The sequence below is a fragment of the Loxodonta africana genome, chromosome X, assembly GCF_030014295.1.
Source record: "Loxodonta africana isolate mLoxAfr1 chromosome X, mLoxAfr1.hap2, whole genome shotgun sequence".
Lineage (NCBI taxonomy): Eukaryota > Metazoa > Chordata > Mammalia > Proboscidea > Elephantidae > Loxodonta > Loxodonta africana.
Window position 1 is genome coordinate 21,186,056 of NC_087369.1, and position 25,285 is coordinate 21,211,340.

The 25,285-nt window shown below is 44.5% G+C and overlaps 1 protein-coding gene across 7 annotated transcripts in view; it reads right to left on the bottom strand.

Annotated features, from left to right (window-relative positions):
• Positions 1-25,285, bottom strand: part of SH3KBP1 (SH3 domain containing kinase binding protein 1) — a 383,658-nt gene that overhangs the window by 76,620 nt on the left and 281,753 nt on the right. For all 7 annotated transcript variants that reach the window (XM_064278074.1, XM_064278072.1, XM_064278078.1 and 4 more), the window contains one exon: positions 5,003-5,110. In XM_064278074.1, the coding sequence (XP_064134144.1) occupies positions 5,003-5,110 (108 nt within the window). The remainder of the gene's footprint in view (positions 1-5,002; positions 5,111-25,285) is intronic.

Genomic DNA, 25,285 nt, shown 5'->3' on the forward strand with positions numbered 1-25,285 from the left:
GTGCCTTCCAACCTACGGGGCTCATCTTCCAGCACTGTATCAGACAATGTTCTTTTGTGATCCGTAGAGTTTTTATTGGCTAATTTTCAGAAGGAGATTGCCAGGCATTTCTTCTTAGTCTGTCACCTCTGTTGAAACCTGTCCACCATGGGTGACCCTGCTGATATTTGAAATACTGGTGGCATAGCTTCCAGCATCACAGCAACACGTAAGCCACCACAGCACAACAAACTGACAACAGCAGTTCTCAAAAGGCTGAAGGACATGACAAGGAATAAAGAAAATCTTGTCTGGAAGGGAGACGAGAGAGCAGAGGGGGTCAGAAGCTGGCCGAATGGACACGAAAATAGAGAGTGGAGGGAAGGAGTGTGCTGTCTCATTAGGGGAGAGCAATTAGGAGTATATAAAAATATAGCAAGGTGTATATAATTTTTGTATGAGAGACTGCCTCGATTTGTAAACTTTCACTTAAAGCACAATAAAAATTAAAAGAAAGAAAGAAAGAAAACCTTGTTTAAGAACAGGTTTAATAAACCAGCTTGTCAGAAGGTGAGGGCTAAGGTAAGAGGCTCCTAAGAACTCGGTAAAGAGAACGTAGTTGGAGTTCAGCCAGCAAAATTCACTTACAGTGGATTAGCCACTGTTGGACTCAAGCAAGAGACTGCCTTTTCTGTCCAAGTTTGGAACACATAAAACTTCTGCTGGGTGATCTAGAGTGGTCTTACAAGGCTGGGTTGGCATACGACTGTAACTGAGAAAGTGGGACTCAGCCGACTGCATCACAGTGTGTCTGGAGAGTGACAGTGAACAGTCATGAACAGTCATGGAATCAGAGAAAAATAGAGCACTGCTGCAGCCGATGGAACAGTGCTGTTCCAGGCATTGTCTGGGCTTAGCCGAATTCAGTGTATAGCTCCCTTAGCAAACCTTTCCCTCTGGTGGGTGAGGAGGCCTCCAGCTATAACTTCTTCAGAGCAACTGGTTACTCACCCTTCCAGCTAACATCAGAGAAACGTAGTTTCCAGTGAAATCTGGCTTCTAAAGAATCAGGCCCACAGGGAGCAAATGCCCAAGGCAGAGAGACCCAGGGGTTCCAGACGGGCTGACATTTCAGTCCTTGCTGCAATCAGTGAAGTGGCAGGCCACCTTGCTTACCAGGGTAAGTCTCTGTGACTTGGCAAAGGTGAACGTGCATGGCACTCACAGCAGCATCTTCACGGGCAGGTTTCTGAGTCCCTGCAGCTAAGAGGCAGACCCTACACAGTAGAGCGTTCACTAGGGGATCATCTGTGGCACACACCACCCCTGTTCTTGACACTGCACAGACTCTGAAGAGCCCTCCACATAAATGTATGCTAGAACATTCACACCTTCTACTGATGATGTGAACCTTTTCTCGTAAAGCACTGAAGCCTGAGTCTTTATTAGAAGTCCAGCACTGTCTTTCAGATAGTTCTGACTGTGAGAAGTTGTTGCTGCTATATTCTTGAGAGTCCAAGTTCCCCGTTACCTTCAGTAATTATGACAGAGCATGCCCGTTGCTTCAATAAAGCTCTCAGAACATTTAATCTTTCAATTTGGATATTCGATTTTACCGTCAGGGCTCAAAACAAACAGCCAGCCATTGAATCCCCAGTCTCTTATAAACAGCTTACATAATTGCCCCAAAATATGCACCAAGAGATATACTAGTACTCTCCAGGAATATCTTGAGAAAAACCCCCAAAGAGCTTGTCACCTTGGTGAGGGAGAATCTGCTGAGCCCTCATTAAAAGAGGTCACCAGGAATTCCAGAGGTCGTTTTTTTTTTTCATGGTAACCACCTGAATCCAAACCCCAGCAGAATATACAGCAGCTTCTTCTGAAGGCTTCAGGGATGCCCACTGAGTCGATAGGGCCTGGGGTTGACTTAATGCTGTCTGCTACTGCCTGCCCTAATCATCACAGATCATCCTCTTTTCAGGGTGAACGACTGCAACCCCAGCCCCTGGCAAGACGATATCTGCCTGAAAGTGGTGACAGAATGACTCTGTCATCCACACAGCATCTCTGTGTTAATGATTCTGACCATCTTCACACCACCAACTCAGCAAATGACAGCCCTGTCTCCAGTCACGTTGTCACCAACTCATCAATACTCCGGGCTCAGCAACAAAGCCTTGTCTAACAATCAGTGCCAAGCTGGCTGGCTAGTTTCAGAGGCTGTTGTTGGTTGTCGTCAGGTTGAGTCGCACTCAGGGTGATGCCACATATGCAGAGTAGAATTGCTCCACAGGGTTTTTAAGTAATATTTTATTGTGTTTTCGGTGAAAGTTTGCACAGCAAATTAGGTTCCCATTTGACAATTTCTATACAAATTGCTCAATGACGTTAGTTAGATTTTTCACAGTGTGTCAACATTCTCTTTAATTGCGTTCTGGTTGCTCTGTTTGTTTCATTTTCAGTGCTCTAGCTTCCTTGCCTCCCTTATCTTCTCGTCTCTGCTCTTGAGTAATTGTTGGCCTTCTGTCTCATGTAAATGGTTTTGTAATGGACACCCCACTCACAGGTAGTAACCCTTATTTTGTGTGCCAATGTTCCACAGGGTTTTCAAGGCTGAGATCTTTTGGAAGCAGATCACCAGCCGTGTCCTGGATAGACCCACACTGCCAGTCCTTCATTTAGTAGCCCCGCGCCCTACCATTTGCACCACCCAAGGACTCTGGTTTTATAGGCCAGAGGGGGTTAAAACAAGAGTGTAATAATGCTTTGGACTTTGTAAAAACTAAATGTCATATTACACAATTACTTCCCAGCTGTAAGTGTTCCTTTGTCTAACAGATATTACATTTGTTTCCCTAAAACTTGGTTTTCTGCTTCATAGGGACAAGGTTAAAAGACCTATCGAAGAGATGGTGGCTGCTTGGCTGGGGTTGGAGAGAGGTCCACAGCACCCCAGAGAGTGTACATGCCCCAATGAGCAAGCTAAAATGCATCTACTCATCACTGACAACTTTATTCTCATGGTGGAAGTGCTTCCCTTAGCGCTTTATGTAACAGAGCAGAGCTTCTAGAAAAGTATGTCATGGAATCTTTTTCGTCTGAGTGAATTTACTGCCCCACTGAAATATGACTGGCAACTAGAAGGCAGGATGCCACAAGGTAGGCAAACACATAGAACACATTTGTGTTTGTTTGTTAAATGAATGACCCACTGGGCAAAGGGAGAGGAGTCACCACGAAGGTCCTGGTGTCAAACTGCTTTAGGATACCGGCCCCTTTCACCAGCCTCACAAAGAAGTGAGAAGGGTGCACCAGGTAGTCTGGAGTGACCGCTCGCCTCCACTCACCTGCAGAGGCACCCACAGAGTGTCCTTCTGGAAATGTCTGGCAAGTCTGTTTGGCCCTGAACACCAAACCTGAAGCCCAACTCTAAGGCCACAAGGGCAGCAGCATCCCTGTGTGTAGTCTTCATTTCCTATCACCTGGCATGGTGGCCATCCCAGAGGAAGGACTCAATAAATACTGAAGGAATGAATGAATATAAGACATAATCGTTGGGCAAGCAGAGCCAGAAAACGTGGGAAAAATAACCTGAAGACTATGCCATTCTGTGCTCACTTGTCTCTACAAATGTGTTTTATAATCATTGGACTTGAACCAATGATTGAGCTCAGAAGAAATAGATGGTGTCCGGGTACCACTACCAACCACTCTGACAGGGATCACAAAAGAGGGTCTCAGACAGAGCAGGAGAAAAATGTAGAACAAAATTCCAATTCATAAAAGAAGACCAGACTTACTGGTCTGACAGAGACTGGAAGAAACTCTGACACTATGGCCCCCAGACACCATGCTAACTCAGTACTGAACCCACTTCCAAAGTCTGCCTTTCAGCCAAGGATTAAACAGGCCTATAAAACAAACAGTAACACACTTAAGGAACATGCTTCTAGTTCAATCAACTGTAGGACACCAGATGAGCAACACCTGCCCAAAAGAAAAGATGAGAAGGCAGGAAGGGACAGGGAGCCTGGACGAATGGACACGGGGAACCCAGGGTGGAAAGGGAAAGGGGGAGAGTGCTGACGCATTGTGGGGATTGCAACCAAAGTCACAAAGCAATTTGTGTATAAATTTTTGAATGAAGAAACTAATCTGCGCTGTAAACTTTCATCTAAAACGCAATAAAATTAAAAAACAAAAAAGCCTAAGAGGTATGGCCTTAGACTTCAAAATAATCTAACAATCTGTGGGCTCACTTCTGACAGGTGCGGACACCATCTAGCTTCTTGAACAATGACAGTGGCTTATCTAAGCAGTGCACACACCATCAGGTGCTTGCTTAGTATCCTTGACAACCAATCCCCCAGTACTGTAGCTCTCCTCCCTGCACCTCGGCTCTGTGGAAATGGTGATGTATCAAGGTCAGGTTCAGCATGGTCCAGGAACAGAGCCCCCATGGAGAGGGCCCAGGCCAGGAAAGGTGGGCAAAGTCATGTGGAAGCCTAAGGGAACAGCTCTGAGGGGCAGAACTGGATGGATAAGTGCAAATCACCACCGTCTTACACTGTACAGTGCATCTAACTTTTTAATAGTTCATGTTACGTTGTAGGCAGAGAAACCACTACACCTGGAGTTAGGCAGAGATGAACAGGCTTTGTAAAATGGGTTCCCATAAAGAAAGGGTTCTGGCAGGTTATTGAGGTGCTTCAACATGCCAGGGACTGTACTGAGGGCTTTACATACATTATCTTGTGTATTCACGCAACAAATCTAGACTAAGGATCACTGTTGCCAATTGACAGATGAAGAAATTGAGGCTCACGGAGGTTAACGGACTTGTCCACAGCCACACACTGGGTATAGGGCAGACGAGGGCTAGAATCTGGGTCCATCTAACTCAAATGCCAGGGCCCTTAAATGTCATACCAAACTCCCCACCCCGCATGCCAAGTCCCATCACGGGAGCCACAATTCTGACAATGTGTGGAGCACAGAGATCAAAAACACACACACTTACGTTGCCTTCCTTTTCAAAGTCTGGTGGGAGTAACTTCACGAAGTTATCGGGGAACACTCCTCGTCTGCCGTTGAGCTCCCCTTCCCACCAGCCTATATCGATGCAGTCCTAGGAAAGAGGAGAGCAGAGGGTGAGAAATGGGGGCGCGCACCCTCTAGAGGGTCAGAGGGTCGCTATGGATCAGAATCGACTTGATGGCAATGGGTACTTTCCAGAGAGGTCTGACATTGCTTTTTGAGGAAATGAAGGCTCTTTCCTTGAAGAAATGAGGAAACTATCAATGCAACAGTGGTTACTAAGACTAAACACACACCCCAAAGTCAGATGGGAGAATAAAAACTTAAGTGTGTTGGAGCTGCTGGCTGGGGCGCAACACCAAATGGTGCTTTTAGATGCTCCAGAAGCAATACGGCCTTTTTTTTTTTTTTTTAAGATAGGAGGATGTGTATATTTTCCTAGTTTTCATTTTACGGAAGCAAAATTATTTCATTAGCTGCAACAGTGGTTTCGAAAAGATCACATGCACAAATGTCCTCTTCGATTAGCCTGTCATAAAGCGTATTCAAATTAAAAAAGGGCTCTGTGCCAGTCAGCCGCTAAACATTTATTGAGTGCCTACTCTGTGCCAGCCACTCAGCCAGGTGTCAAGGAGGAAGCAATGAACGAAACAGAAACAGCCCTGCTTTCGCAGACCTCCCATCCTGGGCTTAATGGCTCCAGGGTTCTCCTGGGCATTCAACCTCATGCCACAAGGCCATTTCTATTTTTTTCCCAAATTCACTTGGTTCCCAAAACCCCTGCTGCTGTCAAGTTGATTTGGACTCATAGCGAACTTACAGTACAGAGTAGAACTGCCCCCATAGGGTTTCCAAGGGTGTAATCTTTACAGAAACAGACTGTCACATCTTTCTCCCGAGGAGCAGCTGGTAGATTCGAAGACCTTTTGGTTAGCAGCTGAATGCTTTAACCACTGCACCACCAGGGCTCCTATTCACTTGGTAGGAGGTCCTATATGCTCTACTTTTATATCTTGCATTTTCCCTGTGTCCAATTCTATTTCTATTACCCCAACTCAGGACTTGTCTAGCTAGTAATACTGTAAACCTCCTTGCTTGGCATCTCTTCCTGCCCAGTATATGTACATACACATGTTGCTGTTAAGTACAGCGTCCTTGAGTACAAATCCACTACTCAAGACTCGTGATCAACAACTTCCAGCTTAAATACAAAATGACCGAAGGCCTTCCCAAAACTGCTAGCAACACAAAGGACTCATAAAGTTACATCTGGAGCGGGAAGATGATGAAGCAAGCAAGGAGATGATGTTCAGGGCCCATGGAGAGATGCTGGTGGTCCTTCCTACCACCAGTGGGACTGGCCTGGGGTCAGGTTGTGAAGGCCCCTTGGTGTCAGCTCTTAGAGGATCACAGCATATGTAGCTCACTAGCCAGTCCTTGGAAGATCCAAAATTCCAACAAGGTGAGGAACACATCTGTCTGGTTCACTGTTATACCGCCAGCACATTGCACAATGCCAGATTATAATAAGCAGTTGTGAAATCAGTAGAACTCTTTCTAACCCTGAGTTCTGTGATCTCCTGCAGTCTAACACTTTGATTATTGCAGGACAAAGTAGCCTCTTTCTACCTCAACTTGTGGGAATTCTGTATCTGTTAACATAAGCTCTACCTCTCCCTTCCCCAGTGCTATCTGTTACAAGGACAAACTAACCGCTTAGAAGAGAATGAGGATTTTGAGAATTGGTCTTTAATCACAGACTGTAAATTCTAGCCCCAAGTAACATCAAAAAACAAATACCCTTGAAGCATTAAGTTCAGATTTACCCAGAACAAAAAGTTCAAAGGACTCCCAACATGAGAGAACGCTGATCATTCTTGGAAAATGATAACGGGAAATCCAGCAAATAGTCTGGTCCTGCCCATGTCATATCATCCCATAAACAATCTGGCATCATTCCCCAAAGAAGGAATTCACAAATAGGATTTGATGGCTTCTGAAGTTCTTCCAACCCTGAGATGTTATAAATGTCATCAACAATACCAGAGTAACAGAGGAAGACGGTTAGGGGTAGAATTTCTTTATTTTTTTATCCTTAGAGGAGCCCTGCTGGCACAGGGTTTAAGAGCTCGGCTGCTAATCAAAAGGTTGGTGGTTCGAATCCAGCAGCTGCTCCTTGGAAACCCTATGGGGCAGTTCTACTCTGTCCTGTAGGGTCACTATGAGTTGCAATCAGCTCAATGGCAACCGATTTGTTTTTTTTATCTTTAGAAATGAAGCCTCTCAATCCAGAAGGCTCTGCTTCCAAGAAATGCCTGGCACGATTTTTACTCTTCTTTTCTTGGATGTGTCCTTCTCATCTTCAAAACCCAACTGAAAGCTTACCTTTAGGAAGGTGGGTGTGATGAATGCTTTACCTTTTCTCTAACACTCAGTACCGTATGAATTTGCACCTCATGATATTCAACTCAATAAACACCTATTAAACGCAAAATAGACTTAAGTTCCTCCTATAGGAGACTTCATCTCATAAACTTTAGACATGTTGCCAGGAGGGATCAGTCCCTGGAGAAGGACATCATGCTTGGTAAGGTAGAGGGTCAGCGAAAAAGAAGACGACCCTCGACGAGATGGATTGACACAGTAGCTACAACAATGGGCTCGAACATAGCAACAATTGTGAGGATGGTGCAGGACCGGGCAGTGTTTTGTTCTGTTGTACACAGGGTAGCAATGAGTCGGAAATGGCTCGAGAGCACCTAACAACAACAACAGCAACATAGGTATTGCAGTGCTTCCAGACTAAGACAGACTTGGAAAAAAGGCCTGGTGATAGATCCACTTCTGAAAATCAACCAGTGAAAACCCTATGGATCACAACGGTCCCATCCGCAACTGATCATTGGGATGGCGCGGGACCAGGCAGCATTTTGTTTCACTGTGCACGGGGTCGCCATGAATCAGGGGCCAACTTGACAGAAGCTAACAACAACAACATAGGCATTGAACATTAAACATGTGGAGAACATGGTCCCTGTCCTCAGTAGTCACCCGGGAACCACTGCTTCCACGTGTGAGAAAAACATTAAAGAAAATTTTAATAAGCAAAAGCACACCCAGAATAGCATCAGAAGTACTGGCCCTCTACAGGGAGAACGCACATAATGACGCTAGATTTACTGTGTCTCCGACCAGGGGCGACCGGCTTGGATCTCCACTCTTAAGGAAAATATTAACAATGCTAATCATTGCATAATTCAAAGCGAAAAAGGAAAAAGGCAAAGGGAGAAGACAACATGTCTAACTGTCCCAATCGGCAGATGAAGAAATGCAGGCTCCTGGATATGACAGGCACACTTAAAAAGCAAACTGCTGTACTGCTTGAAATACTAAGAGAAGCGAAAAATGGCACCTGCTGCAGGCAGAAAATGGCCCAAGGGTCAGGACACCTGGGCTGGGTTGGCCATCTACAGAGAACCTAAGCATTTTTCCCAGCAATAGAAGTGAAAATAAAATGAGAAGTGAAAATAAGTCCTCTTCAACAAACCAGAAAACGAGGCTATCCTTTTGATGGTAGAGATGAAGAGAAAATTATTCATACGAGGGCTGTGCTTCCAGAAGTGTAAAATACCAGCAGGTTCAATTTATCTATTGAGGACCTAAAACATGAAGGATAGGAGAGGAATTCAGGGGAAAAAAGAAAATCATCTTACCCTCATGGGGCTCCCAAGCTCACAGCCTAGTGGGAGAGGCAGACACAGTGAATCAGTATTGCCCAGAAATACCAGCAAAAGGGCTGGGCTGGATTCAAAAACAAGTGGGACCAAGAGAGGCTGGGAGCCTGGCAGGACAGAACAAGGGCAAAAACCAGAGGCAATGAGAAAGGTCAAAGGCAGGATCACTGGGAGTGAGGGAAGGGAAAAGGGAGAGATGGAAAGCTGTGGTTATGGAATATTCTAGAATTGGAGGTTAGAGCTAAGACAGTGCTTGGTTCCTGGGAGGCACCCAACCAATGTCTACTGGACAGTGATGGTGAGGCAAGATGGCATCCATGAGTAACAGAGGCAGGTGGCCAATGACCTGTGAGGCCAGAATGTCATCAGGCCAGAAGTGGGTGTACTCCAGGAAGAAGGCAGAAGCCGAAACAATTGAGGAAGGAAGCACTGTGGCCAAGACACTGGACGATTTTAGGGTAACCATATTGTGTATTTCTAAACCTAGGGCACTACTAATAATTACACCAGGACCACAGGTATAACCCAAGACGATGGTCATCCTAGTGGATTCTCAGACTCCAAGGAAAAGGAAAGGGTAGTGTGGGCAGGTGGGAAGATGGCCTCTGAATGAGGCAGGGGTTTGCAGCGGCAGAGTAAAAGCTCAGCATGTAGATGAAAGCTTCCAGACAAAAGCTGATTAGAAATAAGCTTTATTTGCATGAAAGCGGGGGAAGCAGACTTGTGCCCTTATTAAGAGTATGCAAAGAGCTCTATTTCTCACACAGAATGTTCACCCTTCTATGATCAAATCTTCAAAATGGCCAAAATGGTTTCTCCATGCCTCATCACCAGGCAGATATTAGAGTAAAATAGATTTTTCCTTAAAAAGACAAGCGATGTTTTCCTTTAAAGCAATGAATAAACAGAGCCTCAGGATATGCTGTAGTCCAGCCTCTCCTTCCTGCACCATCTGGGCTAACTGCTCTTTGTTAGCATGTCGCCAATAAGAGATTTCGTTATGTCACGAGGGAGCTCATTCCTTATGAGCTGACATGTTTGTGCGGAACCTGGCGAGAGGGGAAAAAGCACAAACTTGGGCCACCTGATACTTCGGCAGCTCATGGGTGTTGCAAACCGGCTGGTTCTCGGTTTTCTGAGGCACACGGAATGCCGTGAGTTGTAAAGAATGACACAGAGGCTGGTTGTGGTGGTTATCATCATTATAGTCCCTGTGGGGGAATGTGGCCAAGCTCACATGGCATTCGTCCTATGACTCAGCAGCACCATCATCAGGTGCAGATGAGCCACTCCCAGTCCCTGCTGCCTCCGGTGACACAACTTGGCAGTGGCTCACACACTTGGGAAAGGGGGCACGGAGGGAGGGATGCCAAGGCCCTGTGATGTGTATGAGGAGGGAGGCCCTGCCCAGACCTTCACGTCATGCCCATCCCCTCAGCCCTGCCTAAGTGGTCCCGGGGAGCCTGGCACCCCACATAGCCACCGAGCAGGGGCTGGCTGAGAGCGACTCCCTGACACATAGCTTGTCAACACAGGCAGGGCCAGCAGGTAAGATGGAGTCGCCAGGGAGCCCGGGTGTGTCCATCTCTAGTTGAAGCACTTGAAATCTTTAGAAAAGACAAATTTGTCACCTAGCTTTTAAACTGAGCCACAATCTTGGGCTCTGTTTTGCCGGAGTACAAAGCAATATACTAGACCAGTGGTTGTCATCCTTGCTGCACATTTACAATCACCTGGAAAATTCTTTACAATCCTGATGCCTAGGCCACAGTCCAGACCAACTAAATCACAATTTCTGGGGGTGGGCCCATAAATCAGTACTTTTTAAAGTACTGATTGCTCCAATGTGCAGGCTGAGAATCAGTGATGTATACCAGTGCTCCTCAAATCTTAATGTGCGTGCAAATCACGTGGGAGATCTTGTTAAAATGCTGACCCTAATTCGATAGGTCTGGGCGAGGCCTGAGACTGCATTTCTAACAAGCTCCCAGAGTCTCCGAGTGGTGCACATGGTCAATGTCCTCAGCTACTAACTGAAAGGTTGGAGGTTTGAGTGCACTCAGAGGTGCGTCGGAAGAAACACCTGGCGATCTACTTCCAAAAACTCAGCCATTGAAAATCCTATGGAGCACAGTTCTACTCTGACACACATGGGGTCGCCATGAGTCAGAGTCAACTCAACAGACAACTGGTCTAACAAGCTCCAGGTGATGACAATACTGTTGGTTCATAGACCCCACTTTGAGTAGCCAGAACAAGGATCTTTTTTTTATAATAATTTTTATTGAGCTTTAAGTGAACGTTTACAAATCAAGTCAGTCTGTCACATATAAGCTTATATACACCTTACTCCATATTCCCACTTGCTCTCCCCCTAATGAGTCAGCCCTTCCAGTCTCTCCTTTCGGGACCATTTTGCCAGCTTCCAACTCTCTCTATCCTCCCATCCCCCCTCCAGACAGGAGATGCCAACACAGTCTCAAGTGTCCACCTGATACAAATAGCTCACTCTTCATCAGCATCTCTCTCCTACCCACTGTCCAGTCCCTTCCATGTCTGATGAGTTGTCTTTGGGAATGGTTCCTGTCCTGGGCCAACAGAAGGTTTGGGGACCGTGACCACCGGGATTCCTCTAGTCTCAGTCAGACCATTAAGTCTGGTCTTTTTATGAGAATTTGGGGTCTGCATCCCACTGATCTCCTGCTCCCTCAGGGGTTCTCTGTTGTGCTCCCTGTCAGGGCAGTCATCGATTGTGGCCGGGCACCAACTAGTTCTTCAGGTCTCGGGATGATGTAGGTCTCTGGTTCATGTGGCCCTTTCTGTCTCTTGGGCTCTTAGTTGTCGTGTGACCTTGGCGTTCTTCATTCTCCTTTGCTCCAGGTGGGTTGAGAAGAACAAGGATCTTTACACCTTTGTATCCACCAAATACCTGGCACAACGCCTGGCACGCACAGATTTTGAGTAAATGCTGACTGGCTGGCTGGACCAATCTTTCACCAGACTGTTATTCTACTTCTCTCAATTTTCAAACATCAGAAGTAAGGTTGAGTTGAACCAGGAAGAGGCACTTACATTTACACAATGCTACTTCATCTATATGGTCAGGCTTACCTGACTGTTGATCTGTACTGAATTTATGGTTGTTGTTGTTTGCTGTGGAGTCAACTCCAGCTCATGGCGACTCCATGTGTTACAGCAGAATTGCTCCATAGAGTTTTCTTGGCTTTTATCTTAATGGAAGCAGATCACTAGGACTTTTCTTCTGCAGTACTACTGGGTGGGTTCAAGTCACCAACCTTCAGGTTAGCAGCCACGGGCAAACTGTTTTTGCTACCTAGTGACCTTACTGAATTTATTCATCGTTCATAAATTGTGGAAACAACTTAAAAAGTATCCCCAAAAGTAGGACATATTTTCTCATGCATTCTAAGTGTTCTGAGTTTAGACTGGAACATACAACTTAGAAATAGCCATTTCAAACCAAAAAATGGAACAATAAAAATGAGTTCACCACCTGGTCCAAACGAAAAAGAAAAGCACTCTGCCCCGTCACTTCTTGTAGTCTGAGCCACTGGGCACCCTAGTATCAATTTCCCGGAAATCACCCATCAGGCCTGTTTTTCCAGACCTTCCCTCATAACTCAGCTGTCACTGGAGGAGAAAGTCGAGAGTCATACAAATTTCAGTGTGGCTGCTACGTGAGCCTCAGAGCACCCAAAGGGGGTCTCACACCCTCAGCACTCCACCAGCAGTACAGAAAGTGCTGTTTAATATTTACTAATGAACGCCTTCTGCACGGAGCTTCGGGGGGCTGCGAGCAAAAGCTCCATTGAAGCCGGAGCCCAGGAGCACTTAGCTCTGCCCCTGCTTGTTAACACCTCCCTAAGAGATGCAATTATTCTGCAGGGCTGGGATTTCGTCTCAAAATTTCCAACATCCCCATAAGTCAGTTACTAAAGTGGGCTCATCAACAGCACAGTTTATGAGGCAACGGAGGGGGGTGGGGGGGAGAACCCTGGTCTATCTCTGTGTCAAAAGAAATGCCTCAGTGACCACTGTAACAAGGGAAGCCCCGGGAGGCAGTCTCAGCAACAAGCCCAACCAAGAAAACACCACCTTTCAAGTGCCAAAATCCAATGACACCAAAGCTTCATCAGTCATTCACTGTTTTGTGACACCAGGAAGTCATGACCTCAAAGAGCTTGTCTACTTACTCATAAAAAATCTTGACTTCTTTCTGGGCAATAGCTTACAGGATTTGGTATACTAACTTCTGAGTTTTAAATTCTACATATTGCATAATCTGGCAACAAAAAATTGGATGGGTAACACCCAAAAAACAGTAACGAAACTTCCTTTTTGTCATGCCAATATGAACTCATGCATGTACTGATGCCTGAAAACTGTCCCATGCCTTTTATAAGCTACTTATTCCACATTTCATGAAATCCTACAGAAGAAGAGACTCTGAAGAGTGATCTAGTCTCTAAACACTTCCTGAAAGGATGGTCTCTAGATCAGGGGTCAAACTATGGCCCATAGGCCAAATCTAGACCACTGTTTCTGTAAATAAAATTTAATTGGAACACCGCTATACCCATTCATTTACCTATTGTCTGCGGCTGCTTTCATGCTACAAAGGCAGGGCTGAGTCCTTGCAACAGAGACGTGTAGTCTGTCACGCCTAAAATATTTACTATTCTGGCCCTTGACAGAAAAAGTCTGCTGACCCCTGCTCTAGACCACTGCTGAACAGTGGCTGGTTTCCTCTTCAAATGATGTATAAATTTTTATAATCTCTTCCTCTGAGTTACAATAATCAACTATGTTGGTAAAACACTGGTCTTATCAATAGTATTATTGAAGAATGCTTTCGGGTTCTGGGAGTAACAATGTTTCCATGAGTATCTAGCTTGTGCAAGTAGTTAACTTATTCTGCTAATCTAAATTGAACTAAAAAAAAAAAGGGCTAAATAATTAACTAAGTATGAATGTTATTTCTAAATTTGTCACTAAGAGTCATTAAAAAAATTTTTTTTTCATACATGCTGAAATTGCAAGTTGGGAATAATTCAGCAGTCACAAGGCATAGAGTTTCTTGCTGCTGCAACTGTTATTATTCCTACCATTCCCGCATCCCCACAACCACCATGCCACCTAATATTTACTGGGCAATTAGAATGTGCCAATCACTGGGCTGAGGGTTTTATATCAATTACATTTAACATCAATTACATTTAATTTTCACAACAACTCTAAAAGTAGACATTATCCTCATTTGATAAATGAGAAAACTTAGCTTTTTAGTTTCTCACTGAGAAGCTAAAGCTAAGTAGAGTAACATGCTCAAGGTCACACAATAAGTGTTGAAATTGGGATTAAAACCTAACTAGTTTTAAAAATCTTTATCAGGAGGGCCAGTCCTTGGAGAAGGACATCATGCTTGGCAGAGCGGAGGGTCAGTAAAAAAGAGGAAGACCTCAGTGAGATGGACTGACACAGTGGCTGCAACAATGGGCTCAAGCAGAACAATGATTGTGAGGATGGTGCAGGACCGGGCAGTGTTTTGTTCTGTTGTACACAGGGTTGGAACCGACTCAATGGTACCTAACAATAACAGCAAGAGATCATTTGCGTTGAAATGATCACTTAACGTTGTATTTTAAAAGTTGTTTCTAACGGTACCTTCATCTCATCCAGTAGCACATAACTAAGGACACAGCTTACCTCTCAAGGACATGTGCCCTATAGCTGAGCTTTCATTTTCATTTATGTTTAGAGAACTGTATTGACGCTGCATCCAAATATATGCTTTTCTTCCATGAAAACAATAGTAGTTATGACAGAATATCATTTTGCCTCATTGATAAAGACCCTGGCATTTGCAGAGCATCTTTCATTATGCTTTAAGAGATTTTCTTAGCTCCTGCACCACCTCTAAGAGAGACAAGAAAGCTTTAAGTGGGGGGAGGGTGTTACCTTCATTTTACAGATAAGGACTGGGAAGGAGTAAGAGGTAAAGGGCATACCCATGATGACTACGCAGGTCAAGAACATCCAAGCCACTGCAGCAGTTGCTAACTGAAAGGTCAGCAGTTTGAACCCAACAGCTGCTCTGTGGGAGAAAGATGTGGCAGTCTGCTTCCTTAAAGACTACAGCCTTGGAAACCCTATAGGGCACTACTACTCTGTCCTATGGGATCGCTTTGAGTTGGAATTGACTTGATGGCAATGTGTCAGGTTTTGACCACCAATCCTCACCAGATAAATCTACATTTCTTTAAAGAAGTTTTTCTATGAGGAAGATCCTACTTGTTCCTTGGCCCAAAAATGTGTTTGGGGCCTTATTCTCTCTATTGAACAAATTTATCTTCTAGGACTATGCAGTGGGTGCAAAATATAAGTCCCAGGACAAATCCAGTCCCTCAGGCTACTCAGCGGAGTCCAGGTTTGACGGGTGGAATGTGGCTACATGTGTCCTGGCTGCCACCTTGGGGGACAAGGGGCGGGGGTAGGGCAGGGAAAAGCTCCAACATGGGAGATTCATGGCCTTGCATCACAAAGGATATTCTCAGGAAAACTCAGGACAAAATAAGGTCTTTGAAATTCGTGTCATTACATTTATTTACTGAGCACTAGCACTCAGTCTGCCTTGTAGGACAAAGCAGCCAATAACATTCTCTTAACAGCACTTCTTGCAGAGCAAAGGCTCTGAATTCTACCAAAGTCCAATTTATTAATTTTTTCTTTTATGGATTGTGCTTTTGGTATCATATTTAACAACGGCTTTGCCTGTTTTCATAAATAATTGTTTGTTTTATGTTTTACATGTAGAGTTATGATCCATTTTGAGCTAATTTTTGGATAATGTGTTAGGTTTAGGTTGGGGTTCATTTTTTTGCCTATGGACATCCAATTGTGCCAACACTATTTCTTGAAAAGACTATTCTTTCTTTCTTAAAGTGTCTTTGCACCTTTGCTGGAAATCAATTGGCCCTATTTTTACAGGTCTATTTCTAAAACCCTGGTGGCGTAGTGGTTAAGCGCTACAGCTGCTCAGCAAAAAGGTCAGCAGTTCAAATCCGCCAGGCGCTCCTTGTAAACTCTACAGGGCAGTTCTACTCTGTCCTATAGGGTTGCTATGAGTCGGAATCGACTCGAAGGCAGTGGGTTTGGTTTTTTGGTTTTATTTCTGAACATTCATTCTATTTCAGGGGCCAGCAAACTGCAGCCTGTGAGCTGAGGAACCTCTGAGACTGGCGCCAGGACACCCTGCTAACTCAGAACTAAAATCATTTCCCAAACCCACTTTTCAGACAAAGATTAGGCAGGCTTATAAAACAAAACAAAAAAAAAATAACACACATGAGGAAGGTGCTTCTTAGTTCAATCAAATCTACGAGACCAAATGAGCAATTCCTGTCCAAAATCAAGATAAGAAGAAAGGAAGGGACAGGAACTAGACAAACGAACACAGGGAACCTGGGGTGGAAAGAGGGGAGCATGCTGTCACATTGTGGGAATTGCAACTTATGTCACAAAACAGTATGTATATAAATTTCTGAATGAGAAACTAACTTGAGTTGTAAACTTTCACTTAAAGCACAATAAAATTTTTAAAAAATCAAAAAAATATTTTGTGACACACGGAAATTACGTAAAGTTAAAATTAGTGTCCATAAATAAAGTTTTATTGGTACACATCCACACCCAGTCATTTATGTCTATAGCTACTTTCACATCACAATGGCAGAGCTCAATAGCTGCAACAGAGGTATCTGGCCTGCAAAGCCTTAAATATTTACAGAAATATTTCAGTTTGGTGACCTCCACTCTAGGATATAAGGATGCTTACATGCACCCAGGTAGACCCTCAGAGGTGCTGTGAATGCTACTATAAAAAATTATTTATATATATACACACATCCTTTCTAACTAGGTCTAAAATATAAAAGCCTCCCAAACTCTAAAACCAAACCCGCTGCCATCAACTTGATTCCAACTCATAAGTGACCCTATAAAAACCCAGTCCCCTAGGGATTCCAAGGCTGTCACATCTTTCTCCCAGAGTGGCTGGTGAGTTTGAACTGCCTAACTCTCGGCTAGCAGCCAAGTGTTTTAACCGCTGTGCCACCCACCAGGGCTCTTAAGTAAAACTATTCTTAAAAGCATGAGTTTCACTGTACTATAAAGTCTGCCATAAAATGGTGAAATTTAAATCTCAAAGATACTTATTTTTAATGACTTATAAAAAAAACTCCGTGTGTCACAAACTAAGAAAAAATACTTACGCTCTGAAAGCAGACCAGTTAATGTCATGAATGTGAAGTAATTTTTTAATAAAAATCCTAGGGGAAAGGTCCCTAAAACTTCCAACTTTAGTAATAATTTTTAAAAATGCAAACCTGTATCAGATTAGCAGAGGGTTTAAAAAATGATTTAATAGCCATGGATGACAACGATAGGGAAACAATCCCTTGTGGGAAAACTGAGCTGGGAGAATCTTCCAGAACTTCAGTTAAACGCCTTTAAAATGAACTGATGCAGCATTATGCTTAGAGATTTGTCGTAAGGAAATAATAACGAGAATATTTATACAAGGAGCCGTGGTGGCTCAATGGTTAAGCACTTAGCTGCTAACTGAAAAGTTGGCAGTTCGAACCCACCAGCAGCTCCGTGGGAGAAAAGACCTGGAGATCTGCCCCTGTAAAGATTATAGCCTAGAAAACCCTATGAGGCAGTTCTACCCTGTAACACATGGAGTTGTTATGAGTCAAAAATCGACTCAACAGCACCCAACAACAACGTTCACATAGCACTTACTATGAGCCACACATTCTAAGTGCTTATTTAACTTCAACTCATTTAATCTTCATACCAGCAGGTAGGTAACTATTACCATCCCCATTTTACGGATGTGGAAACTGAGACACAGAGATTAAACAATCTGCCCACAGTTACACAGCTAGTAGAAAGTGGCAGAAATAATTAGGTGCACAAACATTTATGAACAAGGTGGCAACTATGTGCGACACAGTCTAAAATAGCAAAAAAAAAAAAAAACTGGAATAAAGCTAAATGTCCAATAAAAGAGGTTTGTGGTACTTCACACATTAGGATGGTAAGGGACCATTTAGCCCCATTGCCAAAGATTGTTGCTATTGTTAGGTGCTGTCAAGTCAGTTCCGACTCACAGCAACCCTGTGTACAACGAAGGAAGCGCAGCCCAGTCCTGCGCCAGCCTTACAATCATTATGCTGGAGCCCGCTGTTGCAGCCACTGTATCAGCCCATCTTGGTGAAGGCCTTCCTCTTTTTCACTGACCCTCTCGTTTACCAAGCACGATGCTCTTCTCCAGAGACTAGTCCCTTCTGATAACATGTCCAAAGCATGTCAGACAAAGTCTCGCCATCCTCGCTTCTAGGGAGCATTCTGGCTTTACTTCTTCCAAGACACCCTTGTTCATTCTTTTGGCAGTCCATAGTATGTATATTCAATATTATTCGCCAACACCATAATTCGAAGGAATCGATTCTTCTTCAGTCTTCCTTATTCATTTGTCCAGCTTTCTTTCGCATGCATAGGAGGTGACTGAAAACATCATGGCTTGGGTTGGGCACACCTTAGTTCTTAAAATGACATCTTTGCTTTTTGAGGTCTTTTGAAGCAGATTTGCCCAATGCAATGCATCTTTTGGTTTCTTGACTGCTGCTTCCGTGAGTGTTGATTGTGGATCCAAGTAAAATGAAATTCTCAACAACTTCAATCTCTTCTCCATTTATCATGTTGTTGTTTATTGGCCCAGTTGTGAGGAGTTTTGTTTTCTTTATTTTGAGCTGTAATCCATACTGAAAGCTGTGGTCTTTGATCTTCATTAGTAAGTGCTTCAAGTCCTCTTCACTTTCAGCAAGCAAGGTTGTGTCATCTGCATATTGCAGGTCATTAATGAGTCTTCCTCCAATCCTGATACCTCATTCTTCTTCATATAGTCCAGCTTCTCAGATTATTTGCTCAGCATACAGATTGAATAAGTATGGTGGAAGGATACAGCCCTGACGCACACCTTTCCTGACTTTAAACCATGCAGTATCCCCGTGTTCTGTTCGAACGGCTGCCTCGTGATCTATGTACAGGTTCTTCATGAGAATGATTAAGTGTTCTGGAATTCCCATGTTTCGCAATGTTATCCATAATTGTTATGACTCACACAGTCAAATGCATTTGCATAGCCAATAAAACACAGGTAAACTTCTTCCTGATATTCTCTGCTTTCAGCCAGGATCCATCTGACATCAACAATGATATCCCTCATTCCACCTCCTCTTCTGAATCCAGCTTGAACTTCTGGCAGTTTCCTGTTGATGTACTGCTGCAACTGATTTTGAATGGTCTTTTGCAAAATTTTACTTGTGTGTGATATTAACGATACTGTTCGACAATTTCCGCATTTGGTTGGATCACCTTTCTTGGGAATAGGCACAAACATGGATCTCTTCCAGTCATTTGGCCAGGAAGCTGTCTTCCAAATTTCTTGGCATAGATGAGTGCGCACTTCCAGAGCTGCATCTGTTTGTTGAAACATGTCAATAGGTGTTCTGTCAATTCTTGGAGCCTTGTTTTTTGCCAATGTCTTCAGTGCAGCTTGGACTTCTTCCTCCAGTACCATGCCAAAGATAGTCATGCTATATTTTAGACAAAGAAGGTTACAGAGTAGTGTGTATACTGTGATCCTATTTTTATTTTAAGCTGTAATTATATGTGTGTGGAAAATGTCTGGAATGACAATTGCTAAAATCTTAAAAGAGGTATCTGAAGGTGGCAAAATCATGGGAAATTTTGGCTTTTCTTATTTACCTGTTTTATTCTCATTTTGTCTTCAAAAGCAAGTATTCTATAATTTTAAAGTATTACTTAAAAGCACATCCCCACCACGTTCCATCTCAGAAATAGTATATTTTAATGAAATACAAATGTGAATGACAAGAGCTTTGGGATAATAAGATGGAGGTTACGCAAATATAATAAATTACTTTCACCCTGAGGAAAGGTTGGAAATCCTGGTGGTGCAGTGGTTAAGAGCTCAGCTATTCGCCAAAAGGTTGGCAGTTCAAATCCACCAGGCACTCCTTGGAAACTCTATGGGGCAGTTCTACTCTGTCCTATAGGGTCGCTATGAGTCAGAATCAACTCGACAACAACGGGTTACACAGGAAAAGTTAAAATAAATAATAAGGAAGAATTTCAGGGAAAGTACCGACCTTAATTTCAGGACAGTTCGACACAGCAAGAAAGGACTTTCAGTCACCAAGCATATCCCTTTTCTTCTTCCTATAAGGCTTATCACAGTGGAAACTATCTTTCAACTTTTACATTTCTAAACCACTTTCAGCCACAACATCTCATTTAATCCTTACAATAGCCATCTAAGAGTAATACAAACAGAAAGGTTGGAAATAGAAAGCAGAAAAAAGAGGGAGTTTCTCTACAATTCCTTAAGACACCTGCTGATTTCCCTGAATGTGGCAGAAAACAACACCCTAAGATGCTGGTGCCGGGATTATGGATGTCCCTGCCACTTGATAAGAGCCCTCCAGAGAGATTTAACAATTAGGGAGAACAACTGGAGGGCCTCTTTAGATAGCTTTGCAGAACTTACGTAGGTACATGAAGTTGGGAATTCACGACTGCAAATTCACCGGTCAACAAGGCAAAGTAAAAATGTGCAATTACGACTATCAAGACTTTGGGGGTGGCATTGTTTTGATTCTCTACCAGTAAACTGGACAGAAACCGTCTTGCATACTGAGCCCTATGTTTAACATCTCCATTGAATTTAAAAATCTGTATTTGTGACGGCAAGCAAGCTCAGAGAAGGAGAGTTTTGAGCAAATGCACTTACGGTGTCAAGTTTCTTCCCACCAGCCCCAGGTTCCTGGCTACTTTTTTTTATTTTTATTGTGCTTTTTTTTTTTTTAAGTGAAAGTTTGCAAACCAAGTCAGTCTCTCATACAAAAAGTTATATACACCTTGCTTATGTACTCCTAGTTGCTCTCCCCCTAATGAGACAGCACACTCCTTCTCTCTACCCTCTATTTTCGTGTCCATTCAGCCAGCTCCTGTCCCCCTCTGCCTTCACATCTCTCCTCCAGACAGGAGCTGCCCACATAGTCTCATGTGTCCACTTGATTCAAGAAGCTCACTCCTCACCAGTATCATATTCTATCCCATAGTCCAGTCCAATCCCTGTCTGAAGAGCTGGCTTTGGGAATGGTTCCTGTCTTGGGCTAACAGAAGGTCTGGGGACCATGACCTCCGGGGCCCTTCTAGTCTCAGTCAGACCATTAAGTCTGGTCTTTTTATGAGAATTTGAGGTCTGCATCCCACTGCTCTCTTGCTCCCTCAGGGATTCTCTGTTGTATTCCCTGTCAGGGCAGTCATCAGTTGTGGCTGGGCACCATCTAGATCTTCTGGTCTCAGGCTGATATAGTCTCTGGTTTATATGGCCTTTTCTGTCTCTTGGGCTCATAATTACCTTGTGTCTTTGGTGCCTAGCTACTTTTAAGAGTAAGATAAAACAGCAGCAGACTATATTCCTTTGGATTTCCAATGCTCTGAGGAGCAAATATATTGTGACTTCTGTCTCGAGTGAGGACATACGCAGTCTAAGAAGACAGGCCATACTGCAAGAACTACATCCTATGACACAGATGACTCATTTGCACAATGCTGGCATTTTTCAAATGTGTGTAAACCCAGATGATCCCAGACCTATGCTTAACTTCTTCATTCACTCATAAAACATGTCCTTCTAATGGGTCTGTCAGCTTGCCATCATTTCCAGGGTGACACCTGCTAATTTACTCCTCACCCTTGAAACCACATTTAATCCTAGCATTTTAGCTCTGCTAGAAGCTTCAGCATTTCAGAGAGAAAGGGCCAAGGCCAGCAATCTATTTAGCTGATCGACTTTCTTCTACTAAGGTAAGGACTTTTCCTGAGATTCCTAAAACTCTGCTCCTTATCTTTGTGGCAGCATCCTTGCTTCCCGTGGGGTGGGAAGCAAGGGAGTTAGAAAACATTTTTCACATGAATAAATGCTTAAATTAAGGAATTAATGCAAGGGAGGGAGTGAGGAAGAAGGGAAAATCAGCATCAGAACAAACAAAAGACCGTACAATCAGAGAATAGCCTAGAAAGACACTCAGGGCTCTGCAATTCTGCTTCTGGCATATCACCATCTTGCTTCCTGGGAAGGGCAAGCAGAAAACTAAGTGGCACCCAGGATATGGGCAAAAAGAGGATCTCCAAGTCCACAGGGCAGGGGAAGAAGCAAGTGGGAAAGGAGGGCTTGGGGGCACAACAGGGACCAACATGAGCCCTGAGCCAGCTCACTACCTCCCTTTGCACTCGTTATCACTCCTTTCTTAAGAGTTGACAAGTATGGAATCCAAACTTTGTGGACGATCCAGAAACCACCACTGTAACATCCTAATCCTAATACGTATGAGAAACATGGAGACCCAGACAAAAGTGTGAGAAACCACTGGATGGGGTAATGTCGTGATCCTATAGTTCTGCTGCTAAATAATAACGAGTAATTGCCTCAGATCCCCAGAAACAACTGATGACTCCCAACAGGTAGACAAGATCACCTCTGGGAGTGACTGCACCCCACCCACTACAAGCCATGACATCCCCGAAGGAAAACCAGCTCAGCCCTCAGTTACCACCCTGCCTGCTCCAAAGGCCCATCACACCAGGAGTTAAGGGAGTACTTGACAAGGAATCAGGAGGTGATCTTTGCCCTGCTCTCCCACTAACTTGCTTTGAGTCCCTAGGAAAGCTGCTTAAATGCTCTGTGCCCATCTCTCCTTTGCAATCTGGAGGGAAGATCCATAACCCTACCTAACACCCAGGGCTGTTGGGAGAATGAGACAGGTGCTGAGTTCAAGAGAGCTTCCTGAGGAAAAAGGAGCAGTGATGAGGGGTCCTGGGCTCTTGCTGCTAGTGGCCCAGAAGGGTACTGTGCTGGGAAGCAACAATCCTGTAGGGACCAGTGTAGTCTTGCCATTTCAGTCCTCTGCTGAGCATCTGCCAGCTGTGAGATCTGCTTCTTTGCAGGGCTCTTTTATACGCACAATCTCACTTCCTTCTTACCTAGGAGATAAATTGCTGCTGGGTGCTATGGAGTCAATTACGACTCATACCAACCCCATGTGACACAGTAGAACTGCCCCCTAGGGTCTTCCAGGCTGTAATATTTACAGTATCAGATTGTCAGGTCTTCAGGGTACTGGAATCCTCTCCAGTTTACAAATTAGGAAACTGAGGCACAGAGCACCTAAGTGACTTGTCCAAGGGATCAAAGCCAACTAGTAGTAGAACCTAGGTGGATGCTAACCACCTGTCGGGGCCCTCAGGCCTCCCCCTTGGCCCTCAGTCCGGTTCCCAGCTGCTCCCTACCCCATGGCCACTCACCAGCTTACCTGCTGAGCCCCAATACTCTCCGCTCTTTCATACCCCTCCATCGAGGCTTACTCTGCAGCCCTCCCCTGGCACGCCCTCTAAGGTCTCTCCTTACTGAAGTCCTACCCTTCCTGGCTCCCAGCTCATCACCTACCTTTCCTCCGTGCAACTGGCTGTGCTTCCCGCATCCTCAGAAAAGCTGGCAGGCTGGAGAGGGCCTCTGTGTCACTGTCCTCGCAATATCCTATGGCCCCCAAGGATGGGGGCAACATCTGTCTCATTTTCGTGGCTCATCCCCAGAACGAATTCTCTCCCTCAGCACTCAGGGCTGACCTCTATCCCAGCCCTCCTCCGTTTATCTGTTTGCTCCTCTGTCCCCGCCCTAGACCGTGAGTTCCAGGTCCTGTGGCTAAGGTGCTCAGTGTGGGGTCTGGAGTTAGACTGCCTGAGCAAAATCGAGCTTCAGAACTTACGAGCTGTTGTTCTGGAGCAGGTTCTTGAACCTCTCTGTACCTCAGTTTCTTCATGTCTCAGATAGGAATAATAACAGATCTCCTCACAGAGAGGTGTGAGGGTTAAATAAAATAATCTATGTCAAGTGCTTGGAACATGGTTAAGCCGGAAAGAACATTAGCTATTATTACGGTAAATGTGCAAGCATTCCACTCTGTCCTTCCTATAGGGTCGCTATGAGTCGGAATCGACTCGACGGCACTGGGTTTGGTTTTTTTTTTTTTGTGCAAGCATTGTCTGGGAAAGGAGGGAGGAAAATATACTGGAGTAGAAATGAAGGAAGCTGGGTTAGTTAGGATTCAGTTCTACCTTCGCCCTCACAGCGTGTCCAGCTCCAAATACTTGGGATCCCTGATTTGATACTTCCCTAAGCTCCCCCCCAATAAACAAACCTGTTGCTATTGAGTGGATTCCGACTCACAGCGACCCTACAGGACCCAGCAGAACTGCCCCATAGGGTTTCCAAGGAGTGGCTGGTGGATTCGAACTGCTGACCTTTCGGTTAGCAGCCATAGCTCTTAACCACTGTGCTACCAGGGCTCCCTAGGAAAAGGCAAAACCCCTAGTTTGTATTTTTTTTTCCTAGTGGTAACTGTTATATTTCTGCCTTTATATAATACTATGGGCCCCCTCTCTCCTTAGGTTGCACCTATTCGTTTCCTCCCATAAACATCAATGCTGGCTTGTACTGTTTTCTCTCCCTTCTCTCTATCTCTACCAATACATGAATATAGGCAATAATACTCTTTCTTAGTGTTTATGTTGTTAATATGCTTAGAACAATGAAGAAACATGGCGCTTGTATTGGCTTTGTTAGGGGTTAAAGACATAGCTGCCCAACGGGAATCTTTTTTACAGGAAACACCTGAAGATCCTTGGTGACAAAGGGGTCATCTCAGGGCCCCTTCCTCCCAGGCTTGAAGGGGCTGAAAGTGCTATGGCTCAGAGGCCTAGAGTGGGAACGCTGTTCTGCTCCACAGCTGAGCTCCTTCTGCCCCAAGTGGCCAGGCCCAGGGCAAGACACAGTCCCTGATGGCAGCCACCCTGGCAGCTGAGCCCCAGCCTGGCTTCCATCAGGCAGCTCTTAGCCGTTTCCAGGGAGCGTCCAGTTGGAAAACAGACCCCAGGCTTCTGAACTTTTTCAAATTGCTCTGAGCACAAATGGAGGAGGCAGGGATGGGGGCGGCAGGAACTCAGAAGAGGGAGCTATTTGAGTGACTGGAAATAAAAGCTAAACACAGGTGTGTGCTGCACGAGTGGAAATTTTCCCAAATCCACAAGAATTCTTTAAAAATAAACTAAAAAACTATTCAGGTTGCCACATTTAATCCTAGTTTCCAGGGATACACACAAATAGTTCGGGTCTTCACACATTATTTCCGGAGCTGCGGAGGGTTTATAGGCACCCAGTAAAGGTGCCTGGTTCATTTTCTAGAAAGCTACATGAAATGACAATCTAGAAACTAGAGCGACGTCTGTCCTGTGACTCCTGCACTAGAAAAGCAGGGCAAAGGAAACCCCCTTAATTGACTACTAAAGGAAAACAGTGGATG